At 55.9% G+C, this 25439-nt stretch overlaps 11 protein-coding genes across 11 annotated transcripts; 6 read left to right on the top strand and 5 right to left on the bottom strand.

Annotated features, from left to right (window-relative positions):
• Nucleotides 1-986: 986 nt before the first annotated feature.
• On the bottom strand, nucleotides 987-3785 carry W97_00675 (ATP-dependent RNA helicase dbp10; the record flags this gene model as incomplete). The annotated part of the gene is made up of 2 exons (XM_007778587.1): nucleotides 987-2611; nucleotides 2669-3785. The coding sequence occupies 2 exons, from the start codon at nucleotides 3783-3785 to the stop codon at nucleotides 987-989; spliced, it is 2742 nt and encodes a 913-aa protein (XP_007776777.1).
• A 420-nt stretch (nucleotides 3786-4205) lies between these two features.
• On the top strand, nucleotides 4206-5148 carry W97_00674 (uncharacterized protein; the record flags this gene model as incomplete). Its single annotated transcript, XM_007778586.1, has 3 exons — nucleotides 4206-4292; nucleotides 4355-4459; nucleotides 4525-5148. 3 exons carry the CDS (start codon nucleotides 4206-4208, stop codon nucleotides 5146-5148), a joined length of 816 nt encoding a protein of 271 aa, XP_007776776.1.
• Nucleotides 5149-5306: 158 nt separating this feature from the next.
• Nucleotides 5307-5664, bottom strand: W97_00673 (uncharacterized protein; the record flags this gene model as incomplete). The annotated part of the gene is made up of 2 exons (XM_007778585.1): nucleotides 5307-5381; nucleotides 5455-5664. The coding sequence occupies 2 exons, from the start codon at nucleotides 5662-5664 to the stop codon at nucleotides 5307-5309; spliced, it is 285 nt and encodes a 94-aa protein (XP_007776775.1).
• Nucleotides 5665-6283: 619 nt separating this feature from the next.
• W97_00672 (uncharacterized protein) lies at nucleotides 6284-7219 on the top strand (the record flags this gene model as incomplete). Its single annotated transcript, XM_007778584.1, has 5 exons — nucleotides 6284-6306; nucleotides 6360-6420; nucleotides 6476-6644; nucleotides 6721-6976; nucleotides 7033-7219. 5 exons carry the CDS (start codon nucleotides 6284-6286, stop codon nucleotides 7217-7219), a joined length of 696 nt encoding a protein of 231 aa, XP_007776774.1.
• Nucleotides 7220-7931: 712 nt separating this feature from the next.
• On the bottom strand, nucleotides 7932-9188 carry W97_00671 (uncharacterized protein; the record flags this gene model as incomplete). The annotated part of the gene is made up of 1 exon (XM_007778583.1): nucleotides 7932-9188. One exon carries the CDS (start codon nucleotides 9186-9188, stop codon nucleotides 7932-7934), a length of 1257 nt encoding a protein of 418 aa, XP_007776773.1.
• A 483-nt stretch (nucleotides 9189-9671) lies between these two features.
• Nucleotides 9672-13638, top strand: W97_00670 (uncharacterized protein; the record flags this gene model as incomplete). Its single annotated transcript, XM_007778582.1, has 4 exons — nucleotides 9672-9953; nucleotides 10011-11643; nucleotides 11696-11812; nucleotides 11861-13638. The coding sequence occupies 4 exons, from the start codon at nucleotides 9672-9674 to the stop codon at nucleotides 13636-13638; spliced, it is 3810 nt and encodes a 1269-aa protein (XP_007776772.1).
• Nucleotides 13639-14286: 648 nt separating this feature from the next.
• On the bottom strand, nucleotides 14287-15700 carry W97_00669 (uncharacterized protein; the record flags this gene model as incomplete). The annotated part of the gene is made up of 3 exons (XM_007778581.1): nucleotides 14287-14336; nucleotides 14392-15538; nucleotides 15587-15700. The coding sequence occupies 3 exons, from the start codon at nucleotides 15698-15700 to the stop codon at nucleotides 14287-14289; spliced, it is 1311 nt and encodes a 436-aa protein (XP_007776771.1).
• A 382-nt stretch (nucleotides 15701-16082) lies between these two features.
• W97_00668 (protein transporter SEC13) lies at nucleotides 16083-17288 on the top strand (the record flags this gene model as incomplete). The annotated part of the gene is made up of 6 exons (XM_007778580.1): nucleotides 16083-16088; nucleotides 16192-16307; nucleotides 16369-16399; nucleotides 16459-16844; nucleotides 16900-17056; nucleotides 17118-17288. The coding sequence occupies 6 exons, from the start codon at nucleotides 16083-16085 to the stop codon at nucleotides 17286-17288; spliced, it is 867 nt and encodes a 288-aa protein (XP_007776770.1).
• Nucleotides 17289-18155: 867 nt separating this feature from the next.
• Nucleotides 18156-21706, top strand: W97_00667 (uncharacterized protein; the record flags this gene model as incomplete). The annotated part of the gene is made up of 4 exons (XM_007778579.1): nucleotides 18156-19525; nucleotides 20417-20697; nucleotides 20763-21628; nucleotides 21677-21706. 4 exons carry the CDS (start codon nucleotides 18156-18158, stop codon nucleotides 21704-21706), a joined length of 2547 nt encoding a protein of 848 aa, XP_007776769.1.
• Nucleotides 21707-22242: 536 nt separating this feature from the next.
• On the bottom strand, nucleotides 22243-23493 carry W97_00666 (uncharacterized protein; the record flags this gene model as incomplete). Its single annotated transcript, XM_007778578.1, has 1 exon — nucleotides 22243-23493. One exon carries the CDS (start codon nucleotides 23491-23493, stop codon nucleotides 22243-22245), a length of 1251 nt encoding a protein of 416 aa, XP_007776768.1.
• Nucleotides 23494-23717: 224 nt separating this feature from the next.
• W97_00665 (uncharacterized protein) lies at nucleotides 23718-25274 on the top strand (the record flags this gene model as incomplete). The annotated part of the gene is made up of 2 exons (XM_007778577.1): nucleotides 23718-23846; nucleotides 23943-25274. 2 exons carry the CDS (start codon nucleotides 23718-23720, stop codon nucleotides 25272-25274), a joined length of 1461 nt encoding a protein of 486 aa, XP_007776767.1.
• Nucleotides 25275-25439: the final 165 nt, after the last annotated feature.

Below are 25439 nucleotides of genomic sequence, written 5' to 3'. Positions count from 1 at the left end.
CAAGCGCAGTCGCTCCTTGGCCGATTCGATCCTCGCTTTTCTCGGCTATGGGCGGTATTTCTTTAGGACATTCTCGGTTGATCGACCTCCGCCGCAGATTACTGCTCCGGAGATTGTTCCTGCAGTGGCTAGATTCGCCCACTTCCTTAAGTACTTAGGTAAGTACTATCGAGCCCCGCGAACTAGCAGCAGGAGCAAGTTGATCGTTGCCTGAGGCTATGTCGCTGCTTCGCAGCAGCCTTAGCCACTTAGCTACGGAGTATTCGATCTCCGTCTGAAAGTCTAATGACCGCCAGCAGTTGTAGAATTAGAGTCCTATGATCTCGGGTCACACGTACTCCTAGCTAGGCAAGTGAGAGGATGCTTGCGCTGATGAGCCGCCTGCACCGAGCGGCTGTCCCGAGGCGGGCGACAGGGAATCCCTGACAGAGGCTAAACGGCTATGTGCGTGAGCGGGCGCAACGTTACAAGTAGTAGCAAACGATGAGCCCGTCCTTGTGGCAACGACGAAGGGTCTCAGCCGCTTCGGGAAATAAAAAGGAAGTTCACAGGCGGGAGAGCTCGAACGGTCATGGAAGCTTTGCGGCAGCGGCCTTTGAGCCGCCGCATCCGTGTTGAGAATCACGTGACTTCGCGGGAGCAAGGAACGCACTACAGACGCGCCACAGCCACTTACACAAACCTCACCTATCGTCGGCTCCCAGATCATTCTGGCTGCAGCACAATGTCTGCTTAGATATATGGGCTAAGAATGGACGACACGCACAATGCTAAGTGGAGAGGGTACTCGTGATGATGCAGGGCGACTTCGCCTGAGGCTAAGGTATATAGGGTAATTTTGATGCACATGGAAGCGCCTTACTTGACTGTTAGCCCAAACAGAACCTTCTAGCATTCCCCTGTCCCTCACATATCGCGAGGTCCCGAGGGCCCCCACGCGTCTTATTCTCGTGAGCGGGCTAGACACACATGGATGGACAGCCTCCTCAAAACTTCCTCTTCTTGATTGGCCTGGCGTTCTTCTCCTTCCGCTTCTCCTTCAACTGTCTCTGCTTACGGACGTCGTCCACACCTCTCAGCTCGTTCTTGGCTCCGCCATCCTTGAACTTGCCAATACGCTTCTCCCTTGCACTTTCTACCTTTTTCTTCCTCTTGTAGTAGTCGTCACGGAATTTATCCGCTTCCTTGGGTGCCTTCTCGGCTTTGTGTTTGTAGCGCCTGCCGCGGTCGAAGTTGTTGGATGGCGTCTCCATCTCTCCTGTACGTGGTAGTCGGTCAATCTTGTTCGACTTCTTCCACGCGTCGAAGCGCCCGCTACGGAAGCTTGCAGCGATCTTTTGGCCACTTTCTCCTCGCACCATCTTGGCTCCCTTTGATCCATCCTCGTCATTCGCACGTGCAACGTACTTCTTGCTCTTCTTATCCCATCGCATGCCACGCGCCTTGCTTGGCTCGCCGAAACCCTTCGAGTCATCGTTGTTCAGGTCCATTGTTACACCACGCGCCGCTTCCACGAAATTCGAGCCGTGACTAGCTTTTTCTCCTCCGGAATGCACGCCGTACCCCCGGTCTTCAGCCATGTTCAACGACCTTGGCACGTACGACATGAAATTCTCCGAATCCTCCCATGAGTCGGACACTTTTCCCTGGCGTGACGAAGGCTGAGAAAACGTTACCTCAAGCTCATCTTCCGAGGCCGGATCGAGATCGAGTTGCGCAGCACCGTCGGCGTCTACATCGGCGTCCTGGTCCGCCTCCCCGTAGACAACAGGGACGCTATCAGCTGAAACATCGATGGCGGCGCGATCCTTCGCATCCTGGCGTCTCTGTGGGTCAACCTTCTCCCTCCTCTTTCTCATAATCTCTGCCGCCTCGGATTTGTTGCTTCCACGCTTCCCGATTTCAAACACTGTCTCAGCGGGTCGGAAGCCGCTCACCTGTGCCAGCATCCGTTCTCTCTCTAGCTGCACAAAATCCACGTTATCGTTGAACAACAGGTTCAACTCTGCAATACCTGGACCGGCCATGACCTCTTTCGCTCGCTTGACGCTTTCACTTGATGCAGCATTACGAGTCCTCATGTATAACTTTTCACCCTTGGCGGCCACTGTACGAAGTGCCTCAAGGTCGTCGTCCTCGGTGAGCAGCTTCGTGACCCACTCGCAGCTTCGTTCCATCTTATCGCGAACCAGACTGCCTGCCACCACGTCCTCAGCAAAACTCACTGAGTCCGTCGCTGCTCTGCCAAGTACCAATCTTTTGCTCAGGAACAGCTGCAGGTCGAGTAGATAGGGGATGTCCGCGTCTCTCACTAGAGAGTAGCTCCAGCCTTTCATGCCTGCTCGCGCGGTCCTACCAACGCGATGAACGAAGATCTTCGGCTGCGAAGGGAAGTCGTAGTTGATAACGTTAGCAAGCACTGGTATATCTATACCGCGCGCTGCAACGTCTGTAACCACGAGGATGTTCGTCATACCGGTCCGGAAGTCCTGCACTTGCATCTTCCGGGCTGTCTGATCCAGTGATCCATAGACGTAGGAGACTGCGTATCCGGAGGAGCGAAGAAGGCTCGCCAGATATTCAACGTGATGTTTTGTGGCAGTGAATACGACTAGGGAGCTATTAGCATCCTGTCACTTCTTTTTGGCTGTGCGTGTGATGTGCTTACTTGTCGAGACTGGAGTCGGAGCTTCCTTGGCGCCAGGGCCTTCGGCATCCCGCTTCCGCTTCTTGCTATTGCTCTTCAACTGTTCTTTCGCCTTCCGTGCGGCTTCAGTCTCACCAAGAGGCATTTTGATGATATCCCGGAGTATATGAAGCAAAGCACCTTCTTTTTCAGCACTCTTCACCGTGAAAAAGGCGCTCTCAAGATCCGGCGAGATCTTGCTCTCGGCGTCGAGTCTGACAAGCTTCGGTTCTTGCAGGCCAGCCCTGGCAAACTCAACAAGCGATTTAGGCAGTGTCGCAGAGAAGAGCAACGTCTGTCGTGAGGTCGGTAACGCATGAAGGATCTCCGTGAGCTGGGCCGCAAAACCCATCTCAAACAGGCGGTCGGCCTCATCGAAAACAATGTATTGGATTGAGGACAGATCCAGCCTCATCTCAGTCTTGACATGAACGAACCTTCCCGGTGTTGCGATAACCACGTCGGGGTTACCCATTGTCATCTCTCTGAACTGCTCCTCGAGCGGGTCACCGCCTACCACCAACACAGTCTTGAGGTCCGTACCGCGCCCAAGCTCTTTAACCACCTTCAGCGTCTGGAGTGCAAGCTCTCTCGATGGTGACAATATCAGGGCCCTCGCTCCCACTTTTGCGCTGTGGCTCTTGAGCTTCTCTATCACCGGAATCACAAAAGCCGCAGTCTTGCCGGATCCCGTCCGCGCCATGCCCACAACGTCCTGGCCATCGAGCAGCAACGGAATTGTCTTGCGCTGAATAGGCGTGGGCACAGAGAAGCCCTTCCTTGTGATAGCCTTCAGCAACGTTCCGTTGAGACCCATAGCCTGGAAGCCGCCGCCCTTCTTCACAGTGTTGCCCTTGAGGTTCGACGCTTTTCGGTTTGCGGCCTGTTGCGCGGTGCTGATCGCATAGGTGTCCCCTCCATCTTGTTCTTCGTCGTCCAGCTCTTGCATCAGTCCCACATTCTGACGGTCACTAGCTCTTCTTTTGCCGCTGACATTGCCAAGTCTGTCCTCGCTGCTGCCGGCTCCGTCGTCGAGCAGGGCCTTTGAGATGTCGAATTCGTTCTCTGAAGCGGCCGGTGAGGGCGCTCTATGCGGCATTGTAGATAATCTGTTCCGTCAGGCGTGCGGCGGAGAGTGCACACTTTTGCTGTAGCAGGTTCAAAATTCCTTGATCCGCGAAATCTTGGCGTCAGGGTTTATCAAAGAGCTGGCACGTGCTTCGGCGAGAAACGCGGGGCAAACACCTCAACGCGTCCGCCTGGGGGAAAAGTTGACCGTCGCGTTGTCTTCTAAGATCACCCATTTAGATCTAAACTATCTCAAAGCGGCCAAAAAGGACATCCATAGGATCCTGATCCTGAGAAGCATTTGAGCTCCATTCAAACCAGCAGCTTCAGGCACATCCCGTCTGCTCCGTATAGGCGTACCATCGCCTCGGACAGTCATGGGTATGCAGCGTGCGCATCAGTGGCTCTGGCATCATAGCTGACGATGCTAGATTACGGCAATCAATACACCATGACGTCGTATGGCGCGCAGGGTGGCACAGGAGGAGGTGGCTTCATACCCGGCGGCAGCCAGAACAGTCCCAGCGGCGCAACTAGGGTACGGGCACAAGCAATCTCGACGCAGCACCGCAGTACAGACTGACATGCGGTCGCATTCAGGAATACGGCAACGAGACACTACGACCGGTCACGATCAAGCAAGTGCTAGACGCAGAGCAGAAGCCCGATTCCGAGTTCAGCCTCGACGGCTCGCGGATAACGCAGGTAAGCCCTCTGCGCACCACACAGCCCACAGCCCACAGCACCTCCTCACATACACGCCCCCATAGATCACCCTCATCGGCCAAGTCCGCAATATCTCCACCCAAACCACAAACGTGACCTACAAGCTCGACGACGGCACCGGCACGCTGGAAGTGAAGCAATGGATCGACTCAGACGCGCCCAGCCCCCTCGATGGCGGTGACACCTCAAAGCCCAAGATCGTCGACAACGCCTACGTGCGCGTGTGGGGCAAGATCAAGGACTTCAACAACCGCCGCCATGTCGGCGCGCACGTCATACGCCCGATAGCAGACTACAACGAGATCTCGTACCACCTGCTCGAGGCCACAGTCGTGCATCTATACTTTACGCGGGGCCCGCCGGACGCGGCTGCGGGCAAGGGGGGCCAGGGTGCTGTGGCGTACGGCGGGCAGCAACAGATTGGGTATGGGAACCAAGGGATGGGCGCGTTTGAGCCGCTGCCGAATGGCACGTCGGCCGCTGCGAGGAAGGTGTATGAGGTGCTGAAGAACTCACCGCAGAGTAACGAGGGCCTGCATATGCAGGACATCGCGGGGAGGGGACGCATGGATATGGCGGAGGTCGGAAAGGGGAGTGATGAGTTGTTGGCGCTGGGGAAGATTTATACGACTGTTGATGATTTGACGTGGGCGATTTTGGATACATGAAATAGGAGAGCGGTCACGTGAGGGGAATACAGGAAATGGTTTGTAAGGAACAGAGAGGCGAGCGATCACCGGTAGGAGCTTTGTCAGACCGGTGTTACTCGGTATCAGGGAAGCCCACGAACGAGCACACGTGTGCGAGAGCTGAGTCACCCCATTTACTACCGGCTTGAAGCGTTCGTCGACAGGAAGAGAACGCAAGCCGCCACGATAGCCGTAGCAACAACAGTAAAGATCTGCAGCAGTTCACAGCAGTTAGCATAGCACTATCTATTGAAGCCGTCATCTTGAGCATGGGAAGATGCGTACAACTTGAGTCTTCCAACCCGACTGCACCAGTGCTGCTCTCCGGCTATAGTGCGTGACAGTCTTGAGGTAATTCGCGAACCCGTTGACCAAGCAAGCGAGGGCAAGAAACCAGAAGACGATGCCGAACGGAAGCGCGAGCTTCAGCTCAATGGGTGATGGTTCATGCTTGAGGTGAAAGGAGATCATGATGGCGGCGGCGACGACGGCCATATAGATTGAGAGACGGAGCCATGATAGGAATGCTATTGAGATATTAGTACTTCTGGGTCTGATCCAAGATCAGGACTAAGGTTGATGTGGATTTACTTCTTTCGTTCGCGCAGTGGTCTCTTGCATCGGAGGATTCATTCTCGAAGAGGAGCGGACCGAGAAGAGGTCGCTCGAGGAAGACCAGTCGATCGTAGCTATTGTTTCTGTAGCCTGATCTTAGTCATCTTAAATGGAAGGTACAGAGACTAGATGCCATACTGATGGACGAGAACGGGCCTTGAGAATAGAAAATTGTACCATGGCTTGTACTCTTCCTGCAGGAGTTGCTCATCTCCTGCTTGTACTTGTTCCATTATCCGTGCCCGCTAGGTACCTGCTCTCAGCAGATATTAAGTCTGTTGTCCTAAGGGTCGTATATGTTTATCACATTATTTTGTTCAATTACTTATGAGGGTGGCCGATGACGAGGGACAACCCCAAATGGTGCCGTCTCGACTTCTAGACGTCACATGAAACTCTACCAAACCATAAGCACAATCCGACATCCCGCAAAGATCCACACCTTAATTGGATCTTCTAACAAACCTCGTCAATCTTACCGTCTATGGCTGAAACAGAGATGTTCCTCTTTGGAGGGTCCAAGTGAGTATCATCAAATATCCTCTGCAACAGCATTATTAACAGGCTCCACAAAGAGCATGGAACCCGACCGACTGGACATCCAGCGACGACCGCGTACGCGGCGGTAGTTCTCAAGTACGTCTTCCGATCATAACCTCTTTCATATTCCGGAAGACTGACCGCCTTACAGTCATACTTGACATGCAGTAGCTCCTTGCCCACCGCCCGCTTCCACGGCACGCTCGACATAAAGACCCTCGGAGGCGCCGGTTTCGCAAGCCAGCGGACCACGGGCGAAGACCGTTCCTGGGACCTTTCCGCTTATGATGGGATCGAGCTTAACGTTGAGAATGCTGACTGTATGTCCCACCAACCTCCAAGAAGAGAGGCAAGCTATTAAGCAGTTTCGCGTAACTAACGCTGCTTGTACTGTAGCAAAACGGTATACGTTCATTCTCAAGGACAGGCTGCTACCAAAGAACCCTGAGAACGGCAGGGAGCAGTCTACTATCTCCTACGAGTATGATTTCCAGCTCAAGAAGGATAGGGAGGATCATAGTAGCAGTAGTAATCGGACAAAGATCCTGATGCCATGGGATGAGTTGAAGGCTACCTACAGAGGCAAAGAGAAGCACGATGCGGCGCCTCTAGATACCAGTAACATCAAACGCTTGAGCGTGATGATGAGGAGGTAAGAGTTTCAAACAATCCTTCCCGCATGTGTAGAGGAAACTGACACGTTTATAGTTTCTTCGGGGAGCAGGAAGGCGATTTCGCGCTCTCGATCAGATCGATAGCGGCGGTTAAGATACCAAAATCAGACCAGCGTAGCTATCCTGAGGGAAGCGCTCCGTCGGAAAAGGGGATTATGTCGCTTTGGTGGAGGGATAGTCGACGGCAAGAGCATGGTGTAAGTCCTGGGTCTAAGCTGTAGCAGGCTTTACTTGCAGAGTCCGGGTCTAAGCCCGCTTTCTGACGCTCGATAGCCCACTTTACATCGCCGGCCCTTCTTCACTGGGAGGCGGGCACTTTTGTTCGGCATCGCAGCTGTCATTGTGTTGAGCTGTCGTATGATGTATCTCAGGTGGGGTTGACATAATCCAAAACACTACCACTGCCCTCATACGGGTGATATAATGGAAAGGAAAGTTAAACGTGCCACAGAGCCGCTTAGTCTACTGCATGAGAACTCAACTTCATCAGAATATATGAACTACATACTTCGGCATCTCCAACTCCCCAAGCGGCACGACCAGGCATGCGGATTCCACCGGGTATTTCAGTTCGAACTAGTACGACATTCTAACCCCTCTCACTTCCTACTACGTGCAGCGGACTCTTGACAGCTTTGACGGCAGGAATAGCCACTTCGGGAGCAACCATGCCATTAGTCCAAGCCTTGGTCGGCGAACATGAGCCCAGGCTGATCGTTAAAGGCCCTCTTCCAATCTAGAAAAACGAGAGGAGGCTGTCCAGCGGCGGACGGAGAGTCCTTGAGACGGCTAGTGTTGGTTGCTCGTGGCTTGCTTTGCTCTTTGGGAGTAAATACTCTTCTCGCCCGATCGGCCAAGCTCTCCACTTCAGTGGACCACCTCCAAGGTGTTGCTTCGGAGGCGAGCGAAGCATGAAGTCCCTCCGATTCGTCATCAGCCGACATTCGCAGAGCGTACGTATCTTGCAAAGCTGTAGTCGTCCTCTGTTGGTCCGCCTTGACCCTTCATAGCTGTCTTATATCTGTCCTGCAGCCCACTGATCTTGTCGTCAGTGTCCTCGGCATCAGGATCCACATCATCCGGCTCCAGCATCTCCCCTCCGGCATCATCCTCGTCCTCATCCTCCAAATCACTTATGGTCTCTGGTTCCTCTTTCTGACCCGACCTCTTCTTGGACCCGCCAACAGCCATATCCTTCATCAGCCTGTCCAGCTCCTTCTCCCTCCTTGTCTCCTTCTCCTTCTCCCTCTCCTTCTGCCGCCTCTCGAGCTCGGGCCTGTAGTCCCTTAGGAACTCCGCCTTCTTCTCCTGCACCGCCTCAAAGAACTCGTCGACGCCCTGACCAGTCATGCTACTCACACCCACTACACTCAGATGACTGTAGAACTCCTCCAGCATCAGAGACATGCTGTTCAGCAGGCTGCCCATATACCCACTTCCCCCACCCAGTCCGGATACTCCCGCCTCGCCTCCTTCAGCCCCACCATAGCTGCCGGTCTCCTGCTCTTGCCGCAACGCTGCCTGAAACGCTTCGAAGTCCGTCATCCATTCCTTGGCAAACTCTGCATCCTTGACGTCCGTCTTGTTGAAGACCAGGATCATAGGCAGCTTCGTCTTGTACAGTATGCTGCACGCATACAGCATGTTTGACATGAAGGTCGAGGTACTGGCCGTACGAGGCGTGTCAATGATGTACGCAATAACCGTGGGAAACGAGGACGCGATAGAAGAGAGCAGGATGTCGCCCGACGCAGACCACACAAACACCTCAATCTGCCCGGGCGTATCCACCAGTATGTTCTGTATACCTTTCTTCCCCGCCGCCTTCTCCTCCTGCGTCGGCGGCCCGCATCGCTTCTCCAGCAACCCCAGTATCTGATCGATTTTGGTAGCGAAGAGGTTCAGACTCGTAAGGATCCCGCCGTTCGGCCCCAAGTTGTACTGCTTCATGACCTCCTTGTAGTTCACGCTGTCCCGGATGTCGATGTTGGAGTCAAAAGGCACGGTTCGTACTGCCGGGTCGAGGTTCAGGACGTAGGGGGGTGTGCGCTTGGAGTGGAGGTACGAATTTATGCGCTGCATGAAGGTCGTCTTGCCCGAGCCGGCCATGCCGACGCAGACGATGGCGACCGGCTGATCAGAGCCGGAGGGGGGTGCTGGTTGCGCTGCGGAGGGTGTGGTTTCGGCCATGGTGGTCGTGCAGGACACGGTGCTCGTAAAGGGCGGGTTGTCGAGTTGTGGGAGAGGCCGGGTGAGGCCGGGTGAGGTGACGCTGCGCAGCGGGGGTTGTTTGGACGCGAGTCGCTGAGTTAAATTGATTGCGGCGACCGGCAGACAGAGTATTGCTTTGTATGCGTCGTGGATATGTGTCGTGTCCTGGACAATTTTTTCAAAAATTGTGAAGGTGGGATGTTTCAGAAGCTTCCTACGTCAAAATGCCAAGCCGGTGGAGCTTGTCGAACAACCTAAGCGTGACATTGATACCTACCTAGGTACTTGTATTCTACATCAATATCTGCAACCACAAAGCGCCGCTAGGGGGATAAGGAAGGTTGGCCAAGAAAACGGCGAGGATGAAGCTACTCACAGGATCTGGATATATACCTATGAATGAGGCTGCGGCGCTATTGTAACCAGCTCCTGCGGCAGTGGACCCATAGAAACCCCCTCAACATGGACGCATATCCGCCTGACTATATTGCGCACAACCTCCCCCTAGTAGTGCTCTCTGGCCTAGGGGATGAGTCGCGGCTAGAGGGCAATCCCTCTGCGCACCGTCTCCTTCAAGTGAACGGAACGCCGATAGATTCAGAAATACCCACAGTCACTGGGGAGCGCGCCGAGCAGTTGCTACAGGAGTTCCTCAAAACCGACGCAAGCGACGCACCATGGAACAGCAGACCAGTCAAGAGCAGGGGCAATCTTACAGGCTTCAGAGTGAGGGCTGTTGGGAGGGTAGGTCAGACGCCTCTGCACCGATGAGTAATAGCCTAAATACTGATAGCTGTAAAGGAATACACCTTACCAGCACGAAAGGCTAATCCACCGTCTATTTCGCCGGATCTGTCCTCCCCAATGACTACTTCTTCAGGTGGCGGAGCACCAGCATGGATCCTGCACTCTCCCATCTCTCCGCTATCACCAGACTCGCCTATCTTCCCAGATGGCGTTATGACGCCCCTGTGGGTTGCGAAGCACCAACACCACATTCCCGCGACGCTCATATCGTTCTTCGACTTCGCTTCTGATCCCAGCCGGAACAGTCTCCACGACAACCAGCTAAAGAGCGAAGTTAACCGCATCAAGGGAATCCTTACTAATTCTGGCTACAAGACACGCTATGCAGTTGTCCTCCTCAGCGATAAGACCATTCTTCAGGCGCCCGACATTGAAGAGCGCCTCGGTAATATCAGACGGGCTACCGGTTTAGACCCGAAGAACTCCTTGTTTTTTCTACCTCCAGATACGTCACGTGTGGAGGTTGCTTCGTTCGTGCACAGCGTTTTAACAGCATTGCAGCCTCTCTGTGTAGAGTATTACCGGGATCTCACCAAGCATGCAAGACGAAAGAAAGGCCGTGGTCAGATACCACCACCGACGGCTCCGCCAACACGGGGTACATCACAAACGCTCTCAAGCCAAGGATGGGGCGCACGGTACGAGTACAAGCTTGGCGTATTCGCAGAGTTCCGCCAGGAAATGGACGCTGCGGGCAGGCACTACAGCTTTGCACTCGATGCGCTGTTGGGCCCAGATGGCGTCTTCGAAACGACGGCCAGTTGGTCGCCAAGGTGGGACGAGGCGCGCCTGCTGGCAGATACCACCGCGATGCGCATTTTACGCTGTCTTTTATGGAACAATCTGCCTACATCTGCTATCCAGTCGTGGGTGAATTACCGGGACAGAATGCGGGACCTCATAGACCGCCGTGGTAAAGGATCTGGGAACTATGGTTGGCAAGCCTGGGAGTCGCGCTGGGCCAGAGTCATGGCGGAGACCATCCAGAAGGTCGAGCTGCCTCCATTCGCTATATCAGAGCCGATTAGGGATCCTGATGTCGTGCCGGGTGGAGAAAATGTGCTCTTCATGCCAGCGGAGAAGTCCATCCCCGTCGGAGAGCGACTACCTCCGTGGCACCTATTGCACCACGCGGGATATTGGCTGAGCCTGTCCGCTAGGCACGCTATTGCTAGGCGCGACATAGCAGAAGAGATCCCAGAGGAAGACCGCACATCACCAGGCCAGTCGCCAGCTCATCAAGTCGTCAACAGATATGGCACGTACGACACCTACCTTGTTCCAGAGCCTCATGAGGAAATCCCACTTCCTAACAGCAGTAAGAAAGGCTTCGACCATACTAGCCAGATAGTCGATACGCTCAACGAGGCCATCAACGAGTTCTATGCAAGAGGACAGCAACGCGCTGTCGACAGGCTCCAGCTAGACACCGGCAAGGCGTTTATGCATGCTGGCAGATACAGCAATGCATTGAACGTGCTGACACCGCTCTGGGAAGGCATGAGTTGGCGTGCCGAGCGATGGTGGAGTCTTGCTTCTCAAGTTACTTGGGCATTACACGAATGTGCAGTGCGGTTACAAGAAGCGAAGACCATCGTCGCAACCGAGTGGGAGTTGCATAGTGAACGTAAGCGGTTGGGTCAGTACGAGTGGCTGTATCGCTCTAACGTTGTTGGCAGTCATAAACACTTCTTCCAGCCACCAGTACAACCTGATGTCATGCCTCAGTTCCGTGGCTGGCCAGCCAAAGGACAAAGTCGAGGTTTCGCTCACATCCAAAAGCACCCTGTCGCCTCGTGAGTATATCTCAATCTGTGATGCAGGCAATTGCTGATGCGGTCCAGTCTCCACCTCTTTCACGTTCGCACACGATGAGGGTCATGTAGGAGAGCCGTTGCGTGCACAGCTCGTATTCCAATCCAGAGCTCAGCGAAGCTCAGCACCCGTAGTTCTGTCGGCGGTAAAGGTGGGGCTTACAGGATCGCTTGAAGAAATCCGAATCAGTCACAAGCCGAGCCCTTCTGGACCGCCTTCGAGTCCTGGGAAGAGATTTTCTATGGTCGAAGTTGACCTACAGGAAAACATAGACTCAGCGATATCGAAGATACCTTCACGGCTTGCTGGCAATGCCGATTTGACTTTTTACCCCGGGCAGACCAAGGTCTTTGTTTTCGCAATCAACTTTAAAGAAGCCGGCGATGTTGGTGCAGTTGACAGCACGTTCATCGTTGAGGCGGAACGCTTCGTGCTTACATACACATCCGCTGTGGAAGGACCAGAGACCATGCCAGTCTGGTGGTACACCGCTCGTAATCTCCTGAAGACGAAGCGTCTGAGGGCAGCGGCTGCCGCATCGACAAAGATACTGCCCAAGCCTCCGAAGATGCAGATATTCCTGCCAAACCTGCAGAAAGCATATTATACTGACGAACTGGTCACGCTCGACATTGAGATATTCAATGGAGAAGAGGAAGAGACCGAGGCTGTGCTTGAAGTACGTTTCTTTGGTCGCGTAGAGTCCACGCTGGCCTTCTCTTGGAAGATAATGGAAGAGGCCGAACAGGGCAACGGATCAGCGGAGCAGGCGGATAATGCCAACTCAGAGATCGACCTGCCCGGCCATCAGGTTGGAAAAATCTCTTCTGCAGCGAGATGCACGCAATCCATCACCTTCAGAACACCGCCCGATCCCGCAGAATACACCCTCGAGATCAAAGTCCTCTACCACCTCATCACCGATCTCGAAACCCCTATATCCAAGACCCTGACCACCGATTTCTTCTTCGCGGATCCCTGGGAAGCAGCATACGACTTCTCCCCACGCGTCCACCCAGATCTATGGCCTAGCTTCTTCCACGTAGACGAGAAGCAATCTCTCGAGGCTCCTGCAGAAGCATCTATTGATACCGCCGTCGGCATCGCGCAAATCTGGCTCGCGACCGCCCGCCTCGAGAACTTCGCTGAAGAGGACCTGGTAGTCGAGGACCTGTCCCTTGTCCTGCAGGCCGTGAACGGCGGTGCCATCTGCGCCATCTCCAAGGAATCCCCTGCAAACACCGACACTGTGATTCCGCAGCAAGAGCTGCGAGAATACAACTTCAGCCTCGAGGTCCGGAAGCTAACACTTGAAGACCGACGCCCCGTGTCCCTAGACCTACATCTAGACATCAAATGGCGCAGGAAGACCGGCGGCGCGTCCATCACAAGTAGCAAACCATGTCCCCGCTTCGTCGTGCCCAGCAGCGAACCCCGCGTCCTATGCACCGCGACCCAGTCCCCTCCCACAGCAACAGCAACCTCACAAACGCCACCGCTCATCACCCTCAGCTACACTCTCGAGAACCCGACCATGCATTTCCTAGCCTTCGAACTGACGATGGAAGCGAGCGAAGAGTTTGCGTTTAGTGGGCCCAAGGCGGGCGCGGTACAGTTGCTGCCGATGAGCAGGCAGGATGTGAAGTTCAGGATTCTGCCGTTGGTTAGGGGCGCGTGGATTAGTCCGCAGCTAAGGGTCGTGGATCGGTATTTTGGGAAGGTGCTGAAGGTGCTGCCGACGGAGGGGTTGAGGGCGGATAAGGGAGCGGTGGGGGTTTGGGTTGATGCTCAGGAGGATGGGGGTTAGGATTCTTTGAATTGGGTGGGGGGCGGATAGCAGTATACGAGAACGATACAGTCAACTGGGTCACGAAAAGCACACTAGCCAAGAATGGTAGCTTATACACAGCGGGTTGCTTGAATCAATGTACATCTGTTCCCGCCCAAGCCGCGCATCTGCCACCGTTCCTACAAACACCCTGAGGGCTCACCAAGATCTTGATCTCGCACGAAGTTAGATTTTCGCAAATACCCGTCCGGCTATTCCCAGCTTGTCTAAACACCTCCGCAGACCTCTAAGGCAGCTGTCCATCTCTCCGAAAGAACCAGCCCGCAACATACGACCTCCCCGCATCGATCGGCGGCTGCAGCCTCCTAAGGCCTATCAGGCCAGCACATCAGCCTTTGCCGGTGTGAACGGGATTCGTCTGCTGTGGACCACGCGAAAGGGACGAAGCATCGTGTAACGCTAGGCACATACCGCGGCCGTGAGCCGACCATCCCCTCACGCGCCATTTACGCGCTGCGCACCACGCTCGCCAAGGACACAGCTGCAGCAGGCTTGATGAACGCTCCTTCCTCTTCCGCAGTCTCAGAAAGCTACCGGCGCGACTCACCGAAGTCGTGGTCGTGGTCGTGGTCGGGAGGCCCGAAGCGGCCAAGATCAGCATCCTGCTCAACCGCAGAGGTGGAGCCCGTAGTCGTCGTCGTCGTCGTCGTTGTGGCCTGCGAAAGTCCGCAACTGGAAATCAGCTACTGTGCTCATGCGGAAGCGCGATACCACCGCCCCAGCCGGCCTTGAAGACGGGCGCCGCGTTGTTGCACCCGAAGACCTTGCAGCTGATGAATTCGGGCTCGGGCGGCATGTGGAGGTGCCGGGAGCGCGAATCAGTTTGCTCAGCCATCGGCGGGGCAGTCACGGGTGCTGTGGAAAGCGGTGCTGGAGTTGGAGCGGAGGAAAGGACGGAGTGCGAAGGAGGGGAGTGGGTGGGACTGACTTCGACCATCTTGTCGCCCTCGACGCGCACTTCGCGGTCGCGCAGCCGCCGCATCAGCTGCAGGAACTGGCTTTCCTGGAACTTCTTCGATGTGTTGGAGGAGACGGACTCGAGGAGCTGGCCGGCTGTTGCGGCGAGCTCGTCGTCGTTTCTGCTTTTCGCTTGTTCTTGTTCGTGCTGCTGCTCCTGTTGCGCTTCGTGTGAGAGCTGCTCGAAGTGCTCAGGGGGCATAGGCCGGAGGTTGTCGAGTTCTGCACGGTATTGCGCTATACTCGCTTCTTTGAGCTGCCGTGCGGTTTCGGAGTTGTCCTGTGCTGCTAGATGGTTTGTCGCGTGCCGCAGAGTCTCCATCTCCTCGTGGTTGAAGCGATCAGCTTGCGCCTCCTGCCCCGCAAGCGTCTCTTCCTCAAGCATCTCCGCTCGAGCGGCATCAAAAGCGCGTTCGAATGCCGCCTCGTCGAAGTGTTCTGCAACTTCGTGCTGCCTCTGCTTCCCTTGTGCGATTGACAACACCGGCTGCTCAGCAATGCCGCCACCGTACATCGGGAAGTTATTCTGCAGGCCGTATCCTTGCACGCCTCCATACAGTGGCTGTATGGGGGTCTGACGCCCCTGAAATGTGGCCGCGCCATTCTGGGATCTGAGGAAGTCCTGATGCCATGCTGCTGAGGCTTGATGTGGGGACGCAGCTTGCGCAGGACGTTGTGTAAAGGCGGGGGGCGGAGAGGATATGTGGAGGCGCTGGAAGTCGGAAGCCCAGCCTGAGGTGGCAGGGTGAGGCGCAAAACCTGGTCCAGCAGGCGTATGCGAGTATTGCGGAGAGAAGTGCTGGAAGTCTGGTTGCAGCGGAGCGGAGGGGATGCCGGCTTGGAAAGCCTCGAATTCTGGGTCTAGTATGCCAGCATTTGGCCCGGGTCCAGATCGAAAGCCCTACTGAGTATCAGATGCGGCACATACAGATTTACATGCGCTTCATACTTGCGACGATGATGCCCTCGACGTGAGCCGGTCCTGCTGGAGCGTCCGATCCACGGAGGTGTGCTTCTGGAAGCTCTGCAGCGCATTCGACGGCCCACACAGGGCATCTGCCATGCTGAGCTAAATGTCCAGTCAGTAAGAAAGACAGCCACCCAGACGGACAGATAGTTGGTAGAGAAGTAGAAAGAATGGACTGCAAGATAAGTTGAGATGGTGATGGAGATGTGCTTTCACGAGGACATTGGGAAACTCGCGGCGACATGTGCCGAGGCTTGCGCAGCCCACCGACACTGAGCAATCTAATCTTGATCTTATCTCTACCCTTGCTGATCCGCAACGTCAATTCCGGGGAACGGACGCGTTGGAAGAGCCGCAACATCACAGAAATATACACGTCTCAACATGGTAAGCATGTAGTCTACCCCTCGACGCATAGTCCTTTCAGCTAACCAAAAATATTAAGGCGCAAGTAATAGCCAGCTCCGGTCATGATGACATGATTGTACGTATTCCAAGCTTCCAAAGCTGCCTCTCCACACCTTCCTCGAAAACCTAGCTCCGCAGAGCTCTACTTAGCCCTATTGCTAACGATCCGACGCAATTAGCACGATGCTGTGCTCGACTACTACGGACGGCGGCTAGCAACATGTTCCTCGGACAAGACCATCAAAATCTTCGAAGTTGAGGGCGATTCGCATCGGTTAACGGAGACACTGAAGGGGTACGTGGCAGCTCAAGGGAGGGCATTTACAGCAGGCAGCGGTAGCTTATGAAGCATATAGCCACGAGGGTGCAGTCTGGTGTGTCTCGTGGGTCCGTCACTTTCCCCTTGTCCTTCTCTTCCTCCTTCACGCCCGCTCAACGCCCAGCAGGCGCACCCCAAATACGGCAACATCCTCGCCTCAGCTTCCTACGACGGCAAAGTCTTCATCTGGCGCGAGCAGTCCTCCCAGTGGCAAAAAGTCTACGAGTTCGCTCTCCATACCGCATCCGTAAACCTCGTCTCCTGGGCGCCGCACGAAGCAGGCTGCCTGCTCGCCTGCGCTTCCTCGGACGGCAATGTGTCGGTGCTCGAGTTCAAGGACAATAGCTGGTCTCACCAGATCTTCCCTGCGCATGGCATAGGCGTCAATGCCGTTAGCTGGGCGCCTGCGATACAGCCGGGGAGCTTGACTAGTGCGGCACAGCCTGGTCCCGGCGCGCTGAGGCGGTTTGTGACGGGTGGAAGCGACTGTGAAGTCAAGATTTGGGAGTTCAGGTTGGTGTTGATTGCTGTGGGTAGGTAGCGGGGATGGGTTACTGATGCAATGCAGTCCTGAAACTAACACCTACAACTGCGTGTCGACCCTGAAAGGCCACGGTGACTGGGTGCGCGATGTTGCGTGGTCCCCGACTATCCTCTCGAAATCTTACATTGCCTCTGCATCACAAGACAAGACGGTACGGATCTGGACAAGCACCAATCCAAGTGTTGGTATGTGCTCGTGCCAAAGTGTATGTCACGTTGGAAAGAAGTGGGTTGCTGACATAGCTTTCAGGCGAGTGGAAATCCACAACTCTGAACTTCGATGCCGTTGCATGGCGCGCCAGTTGGTCCCTCAGCGGCAATGTTCTCGCCGTAAGCACAGGCGACAACCGGGTTAGCTTATGGAAGGAGCGGTTGAGCGGAGGATGGGAACTAATCAAGACGATCGAAGAGTAGATGGAACTCTGAGCAGTGCTGTTTTCTAGCGACGAAGTGGTTTGCATCCTTTCTGCGTTTTCCGGTTGTTATGCTAGAAAACCATCGATAGGGCGTTCAGCGACAACAGCTACCGAGTGGATCTGGAAGCAAGCAGCGTAGGTTGACAAACCGATTCGCCGGCGCATCGTGGACGATCATAGAAACTGGTTATCACTCAATACCATAAAATAGTAGCATCAGCGTAACTTGATGTCGCATCACGGCCATGCCACAACAATATCTCAATGGTTTCGGGTCGGCTTATAATCGGATCCTTGGATTCAGGCCGGTCCTCCCGGCTGAGTATGAGCCCAAAACGGGTCTTCTCCAAAGACTCTTCACCGGGACGAACCGACGTTGCCGACGCGTTGCGGACAAACACTGGGTACACGAAGTGCAGAGAAGAGTACAGTGCTGTCGGATTCACGTCCACGCTCCCAGCGAACAATCCTTCACCGGCACATGAGCTGTCTCACACGCTTGAATAGCTTGAACTGGTCCTTGGCGATGCCATTCACAGGATGTGGCGCTTGACGAAGGCCGCTGTCACAGGTTTGTTGGGCATCGGTGAAGGCCTCCTCCAGGTTCGTGAAGCAGGACGTTCGCAGTGCAAACTGTCTGGACTTTTTTCTCGCGACTATATCTCTCCCTTCGTCCACTTCGTCCGCTTCCTCTCCAGCTCTTCTCACTATTCGCACTTCTTACCACACCACAACCTTCGTTTACGTACTTGCCCCGTCACAATATCCACTCATACATACATACATCTTCTGAAAGCGCACCATAGTATCAGTCAACGAACTATACCAGACTGCGTTATCAACGCGGCCTCTTCATCCTCTCAGCATGGATGTTCCTCAGACCCGAAACGCTATTGCTGTTCTTGCGCATGCTAATCCCTTCGACGCGCTTCGGAGTCTCAACAACTCTCCCGCTCCGGCTGATTTCAAGTATGGACAGCGCATCTCCTCTGCTCCATTCTTGGTGGCCGAAGGTCGAGACTCCGCCCAAGACTTCTGTACCATGCTGCACGCTAAGCACTCGGAGGTCGAAGGGCGTCTGGGAAGGCGATCATGCAAGACGCGCGATGCAGTCCTCGGAGCCGTTGTTCCTATCCTCAAACAGCAGAAAATGAAGAGCTTCGCCCACTTCTGTGCCGACATGTGGATTTTCCCAGCTACCAACACAGCCATAGTGTACGGCGGCGCCATTTCACAGCCTAAGTTCTACACCTTCCTCGAGCCCGGATACATCGGTCGAACTGTACCTCTACAGATCACCGTGGCTAGGCGCGGTCGGAACCGACAATCAACAATGAAAGTCCGCGTCGCCGGTGATTGGGTCGACCTGAAGTCCTGGCTGAATGGCCTGCCCCCGCCAACATCCTCCAGATTCGATGCGAGACGTCTCGGCGATCAAGGATATCAGCGCCAGTCCCGCTGGTGGTCGATAACTGGGAAGTCTTTCAGGCTGATGGATCTACCCCGAGAGCTGCGCAATCTCCTCATTGTTCATCTCATTGGGTCCACAATCCTCCCAGGCGAGGAGTGGATCTACAATGAAAAGCGAATCGCAACTTTCGGCAGGGGCACCACCACTCCACGCTATTCCCATCACTATCCGTCTGAAGACGAAGGCCCGCCCCCAATCCGCGCGCCCATCATCCAGATACTGTGTCTCAATCGGCAATCCCGCGCGGAGGCACTGGAGGTAGGCTGGAAGTACACAACAAAACGCTTCGATCATGAATGGACCTTGAGAAGTTTTGTTAAATTGGCTCCTACCCTAGGTTTCGATGCCTTGCGCCACGTTGCTCTACATCTCACCCATAGAGGCTATATGGGATTCTTTGCGATTGATGTCCCCGGCTGCGAACGGAATGGGTACTACTCGTGCGAGGCTGACATTCTACTACTAATGCCAACGCTGCACTCTCTTCGGCTTTCTTTCGAATCGACCAAGTACAGCGCTGAGAATGACCCTTTCCGTAACTGGGATAATGACTGGCCGGCGCCGACATCATGCCAGAAGATCCTTGTGGACTGGATCCTTAGCTTCGCGAAGCCTTTTATCGAACACATTCCGGAGATTCAGTTCGCGGGCTTCATCAAACATAGCACGAGGCAGAAGTTGAAGAAGATCTTCGCCGACCAAAAGCTAGGGATCAAGCATGAAGTCGACGTGGCAGCTATCAAATCTCTTCCAGAAGACAACTTGTAAGTCAGATCCCTTTTCCCATCCTGGGTAAGTCGCTCCCAGGAAGTCTAGCTGATAAGTAAATTCTCAGCCCACCCAAGTGCTACTGCACTGAGCCATGCCATTTCCAAGGCTACACGAACATCATACGGGACAACTTGCGCCCATTCTACTACGCCTGCTACTGCCGCAATGGATTCTGTCGATGCGGGAGTGAGAACCAGTCGCTTTTTAGCCTGGCCCAGCGGCATAGGATCATGGACACTTACAAGTTTAGCTTCGAGGACTGAATGGAGAGCACGTGAGCGGGGTGGGTCTGTAATAGGAGGTTCTGAACGAGTGTGCTGGGGCCTCAGCTGTGTGTCACGTGGAGGGATAGACTGAATGGACAAATTGACTGGATTGGTCGCGCGGAAATACAGATTTGGCAGTACTACGATGTCACTCTTATGCTCATATAGTACATGCTTGGAGAGATGACGCAGATGCTGATAGTTATAATAAACAATCCGCCTGAACTGTCTTCGTTTTCTTGTAAAAATGCAGATAGAAACCTCATCGCGCTTTTTCATACGTTTATACAAACCTCACCAGCACCTGATCTTCAATCTACCCAACTCGCCGAGCGCATCGTGCCATGCTACCAGAGATATGAGTGTTTTTGTGATAACTTTTCTGACGTGAGGCAGTCTAGCATTCGTGCCAGATCGTCCACAACTTCAACATCTCAGATAGGGCTGCTGCACCACACCCCCCAAACGAATCCTAGCACGCGTCCTCCAATTTTGCGGTAGTATCAGTCAGGTTCTTCAACGGGTTTGGCCATCTACGCCATCCTATCAACACCACCGCTTCTGCCGAGGTAAGATAACAGGATCTAATCGCCGACGAAATCTTCGCATCTCCGACAGGGCGCCGGGCGAACGTAGTGCAGCCACGCCGGGCAAGAAAGGCCATGGGAATCCATCGCAATTGACGCCTGTTCGGGCAATGCTTGCTGCCAGGTACGCAGCCGCGGTTAAGAGCCCTGCCGGCTTACGAAATGTCAATTTTAGCCAGGGGCTGTTCCTGCCGTCACCGCCGCTTGTGACCGGAGTGTTTCTGCGCCGCAGCCGGAGCAGTATATTACATAAATTCCAGAGTAGCACTTTACAGCGCAGATTACAGAGTACGATCGCAAGTCAGGAAGCAAGTAAGTCAATTGCAACCATCGCTCAGTTCGACTGCTTTCAAACCCTTTTGCTAACCCGCCGCCAGCATCCCAACATCCGCCTCCACCACCACCAAACCCAGAGTCTCAATCACTACCACCCCGGCGCTCCCTCCCTATACGCCTCCTCCGCGGGACTTTCCTCTTCCTCGCCCTCTTCACAGCCGGCTTCGCCATGGCCGCCTCCCCTGCCGTCGAAACGATTAACAGCTTCCTCAAGCCCCCCACCGACGCCGAAACGCTAGAAATCTACGAGTCCACCCCCTCCTCCGCAGACATCGATGCCTACATCAACATGCACCCTCTAACCCAATCCCTGCGCCAGGATCCGCGCTTCGTCGAATCCCGGCCCCACATGAAAATCCCGCCCTCGATGCGCCCGCACAACCTCACCGGCGGCACCCTCCTCGGCGAAAACAAAATCGCCTCCCCGCCCCTCACATTCAGCACGCACGACGGGAGCCAGCTCGTCTCGATCCAGCACCTCGGCCCCGCGCTCTGCGGACACCCTGGGATCGTGCACGGCGGGCTCCTCGCCACTTTGCTAGACGAAGGCCTCGCGCGGTGTTGTTTCCCGGCGCTGCCGAATAAGGTCGGCGTCACGGCGAGCTTGAAGATCGACTACAAAGCGCCGTGTATGGCGGGCCAGTTCGTGGTGCTCAGGGCCGAGACGACCAAGGTGGAGGGGCGCAAGGCGTGGGTTAGGGGGTGGTTAGAGACGCTGCCTGCGCCGGAGGAGTGGGTTGGGGATGGGGAGGTGGAGAGGGCTAATGAGAAGACCAATGGGTTCAAGGTCCTGAATGGGGTTGATGGGGTCAACGGGTCGAAGGAGGTTAATGGGGTGAAGGAACCTAAACTGCCGAAGAGGCTGTGTGAGGCTGAGGCCTTGTTTATCGAGCCGAGGCAGGCTGCGGTGAGTGGAAGAGTGACACGGGCAGGGAACTGAGCTGACGATATACAGACGATGGCGAGAGTATACTCGACGCAGTAGGTCAAGGTTTGACACGGACTGGGGGGGGCTGGGAGAGCATTATGCGGTAACCTAGGACGAGGCGGGGGTTAGCAGTTGGCGCACAGTGAAGCATCACCGGAACATATGCGAGAGAGCACTCGTTTACCGGTTCCGCGGGTGGTGGTTAAAAGGCCGAGATGGACCTGCGAGGAACCTGATGAAGAGCCCGGAGAACGGGACAGGCGGCGGCGACGTTCGCAATGATGGAGCGGAAGCTCTTGTGACGGAGCACAGCATTTCTGGGCGCTTGGGTAGACTATACTTAGAGATAGAGCATGCACAGCATGTGCGTTTTCGATGGCCTGCTGCAGTGAACCGGCTTGTATCTATGCATGCGTGCAGCCATTGCATGGCAAAGCCATAACCAGAACTTCATACTCATCCCACTCGCCTTCCATCAACTATACTTCGCTCTGCTCGGCGCCGTCGTCCACACTAGCCCATGCTCAGCCATGTCCTTGCCACGAGCGGCCGGTTGTTGATGTGTCACGCGCCCATCTCATCCCAGACAACGCCTACTCCATCCCCTCCATCAGCTCCACCCGATCAAGCACCATCCCCCTCAATCCAACCCACTCTCTCAGTGCATCCCATTCGGCCCCTTCCTCCTCGCCCCTCCTCCACATCTCGTGAAACCCCCACGCACACGCCACCCGATCCACCGCCGCCCTCTCATCCTCCCTTAACCACCGCTCCCTAAGCGGCATCCCCGTCGCCCACGTCACGCGCTCCATCTGGTCATTCGCCGTCGCGACCGCCACAACTCCAATCGTCGCCGTCGCGCCTACGTAGGTTAGGATTCCTGCAAACGCTATCTTGGTCGCCAGCGCGGGGTCCATGGTTTCTTGGTAGCTGCTCAGCTGCGCCGCGACGGTGTAAGCGGCCAGGGGCGCGAACGCGGCGCCAAGGAGCGGCGGGACGGCCTTGCGCAGGACCTTGTTGCGGCGGTAGGCCGGGGCGCGGAAGGAGGTCTCGATGATGGAGAGGGCGGTGTGGAGGTCCTTGGTCGCGAGAGCGACGCCCAGGGCTAGGTTGGCGATGTCGGTTGGGATGGCGGCGCGGGCGGCGCGTGGGTTGGGGGTTTTGTAGCGCGGTGGGTGTGTTGAGGGTTGTGGGACGGGCTTGGTGGCGTAGAGGGCGAAGACTTCGGGGAAGGTGGAGGGGCGCTCGAGAAGGGCTTGTGTGATTACGTAGGTCTTTAGGATGTCGGGCGAGATGAAGACGGGAGGGTGGAGGAGGAGCTTGTAGGCGAGGTTGGAGAGGAGGTCGATGGGTTTGGAGAGGGCTTCTGAGGGCGTGGGCCGCGAGTCGAGGGACAGGAGGGCGGAGGCGGGCGTGGTGTCGTCTTTACGCTTTGGTGGTGGCTCTCCGGTCCTGTTTGTTAGGCGTCGTGCTGCGCTCTCGCAGGCTCTAAGAGCTGCTAAGGTGGCTTCTTCTGAGGGGACCTGGTCGTGGGTGAGGATGGCATTGATGGCTTTCTGAGCATTCGCGACTTCGAGCGCTGCTTCGGCGCCTGAGTTGTAGCTTTCATCTTTTGTAGGTGCGGTATTAATCCTGCTCGCTGGTCTTGAGGTAACGATGCTCCCAACGCGTTGCTGTTTCTGAGGCTGTAGCTGTGGGCGTAGCTGTGGAAGTGGTGCCGTGGTTCGTATGAGAGTCGAGGTGCGCAGAGTTCGTCCCTGTCTGGTGGACTGGCCACGAATATAGTCGCATAGCTGGCAAACAGATCTTGGCTTCGGCCGTACTGCGATTGATGTTGGCTTCATCTCTCGTGGTTCCTGGAGTCTAGATGCTGGGAGGTTGACGACGCTTGTGGCTGTGACGACTCACGATGGAACTTCTGGCGAGCAGCTGGAGAAACCTCAACCACAACGCCGAAGCTCTTCACGAACTCCACCCACAGTTCGCCCCGATTCGATATTCATATACCTTACAGGTACGAGAGAAAGAGCAAGGAGACATCAGAGCATACGAATCGCCAGCATCCAACATGCCCGCCCCTCCACCTCCTCCACCACCTCCTCCGATGCCGGGCTTTGGAGGTCCGCCGCCGCCTCCCCCGCCTCCTGGAGCTGGCAACCTTCCTGCTAGACCGCCGGCAGCTGCCGCAAAGGGAAGAGTATGTAGGAATATTCTCTGAGCAGGTCTACAAAACTTGGGGCTTCACAGCATGCGGGGCTATAATAAGATAGTCCAAGGCTGACTAGGCGTGTAGGGAGCGCTCCTGGGCGACATAGAGAAGGGCGCGCGGTTAAAGAAAGTTACACAAATCAATGACCGGTCCGCGCCTCTAGTAGGCAAAGTGTCAGATGGCCCAGCAGCAACTCCAATGGGCGCCGCCCCCCCAGTACCAGGCATGCCGAGACCACCAGGCGGACTCGCACCACCGACGCCAGGATCAGCAAGTCGAGCGCGGAGTAACAGCGATGCCGGCGATGGTGGAGGAATGGCAGCCGCGCCGCAACTGGGCGGACTTTTTGCAGGGGGAATGCCCAAGCTACGAAAGTCAGGGGGCGTCAACACCGGCGCGAGCACCCAGTCTCCATACCTCTCCGACCCGGAAACATCACGAAGCTCAGCACCCCGACCACCAGGAGGTGCTGCGCCGAAGCCGCCTGGCGCGCCTCGAATGCCGGGAGGAGCGGCGCCTCCACCACCCCCCAACCCAGCAGTCCCCGCGTTCAAGAACAACCTCCGACCGACCGGCCTCTCATCAGCAGCTTCAGCGCCAAACATACCCAAGTCAAAGCCGCCACCTCCGATAGTCGGCAAGAAGCCCCCAATACCACCACCCGCATCCCGCAAACCATCCGGAACCGCTCCTCCTCCTCCGCCGCTACCTCACTCCGTCTCATCACCACTCGCCCACCGGCCTTCCCTACCGTCCTCAATATCAACCGCGTCGGTACCGCCTGCCCCTCCGCCTCCACCACCATCAGCAGCCCCCAGACCCCCACCCATGCAGATGCGGTCAACCCCTCCCCCGCCGCCCTCTCTTCCCCCAACAAACGGCGCACACACCCCCTCCCTAGCTGAACGAGCCGCCCGCAACGCCTTCAGAGGAGTATCGCCAGCCGCGCCTCCTCCACCACCACCTCCTCCTCCAACAGCATCTCCGCCACCGCCTAGCCCAGCACCCCACGCACCAAGCGCGCCTCCACCACCTCACCTCCCGCGCATGCCCTCACCCGCTGCGCCCGCGCCACCACCGCCTCCTCCACCGCCTACGGCCGCGCCATCACGTCCGCCAACGCAGACGCCAGGGCGGAGCATGCTCGACCTAGATGCCTCGGCCTTCACGCTCACGCCCAACGGAGGCGCGCCGGCATCAGGCTACTTCGGTGGCCGAGATGCCGCCGCCGGGATCAGCAGTCCTGGGCGCGGAGCCGGCGCGGGGACGGCCAGCGTGCTCAGGATCAACGACTCGAGATGGAAGTTCCAGGATGAGGCGCAGCTGCCCAAGCCGAGGGAGTTTGTGGGCGGGCCCAAGAGGTATAGGGCTGGGAGGGGGAGTACGGTACCTTTGGACTTGGGGGCTTTTGAGTGAGGTGCATGAGGCTGAGAAGAGGAGGGGTTGGTGTTGGAGGGGAGCGCCGGGCCTGTTTGTGTGGGTTGGGGCGTTTGAGGAATTACCGATCAGGCAGTTTAGGGTGGTTGACTTGGTCTATGCGTTGCCTTGGAGGAGGGAGTATGCGGGATATGTGACACTGGT

Source organism: Coniosporium apollinis (assembly GCF_000281105.1).
Source record: "Coniosporium apollinis CBS 100218 chromosome Unknown supercont1.2, whole genome shotgun sequence".
Lineage (NCBI taxonomy): Eukaryota > Fungi > Ascomycota > Dothideomycetes > Coniosporium > Coniosporium apollinis.
Note: the sequence above shows the minus strand (reverse complement) of the source record. Positions and strands in the feature narration are given on the sequence as shown.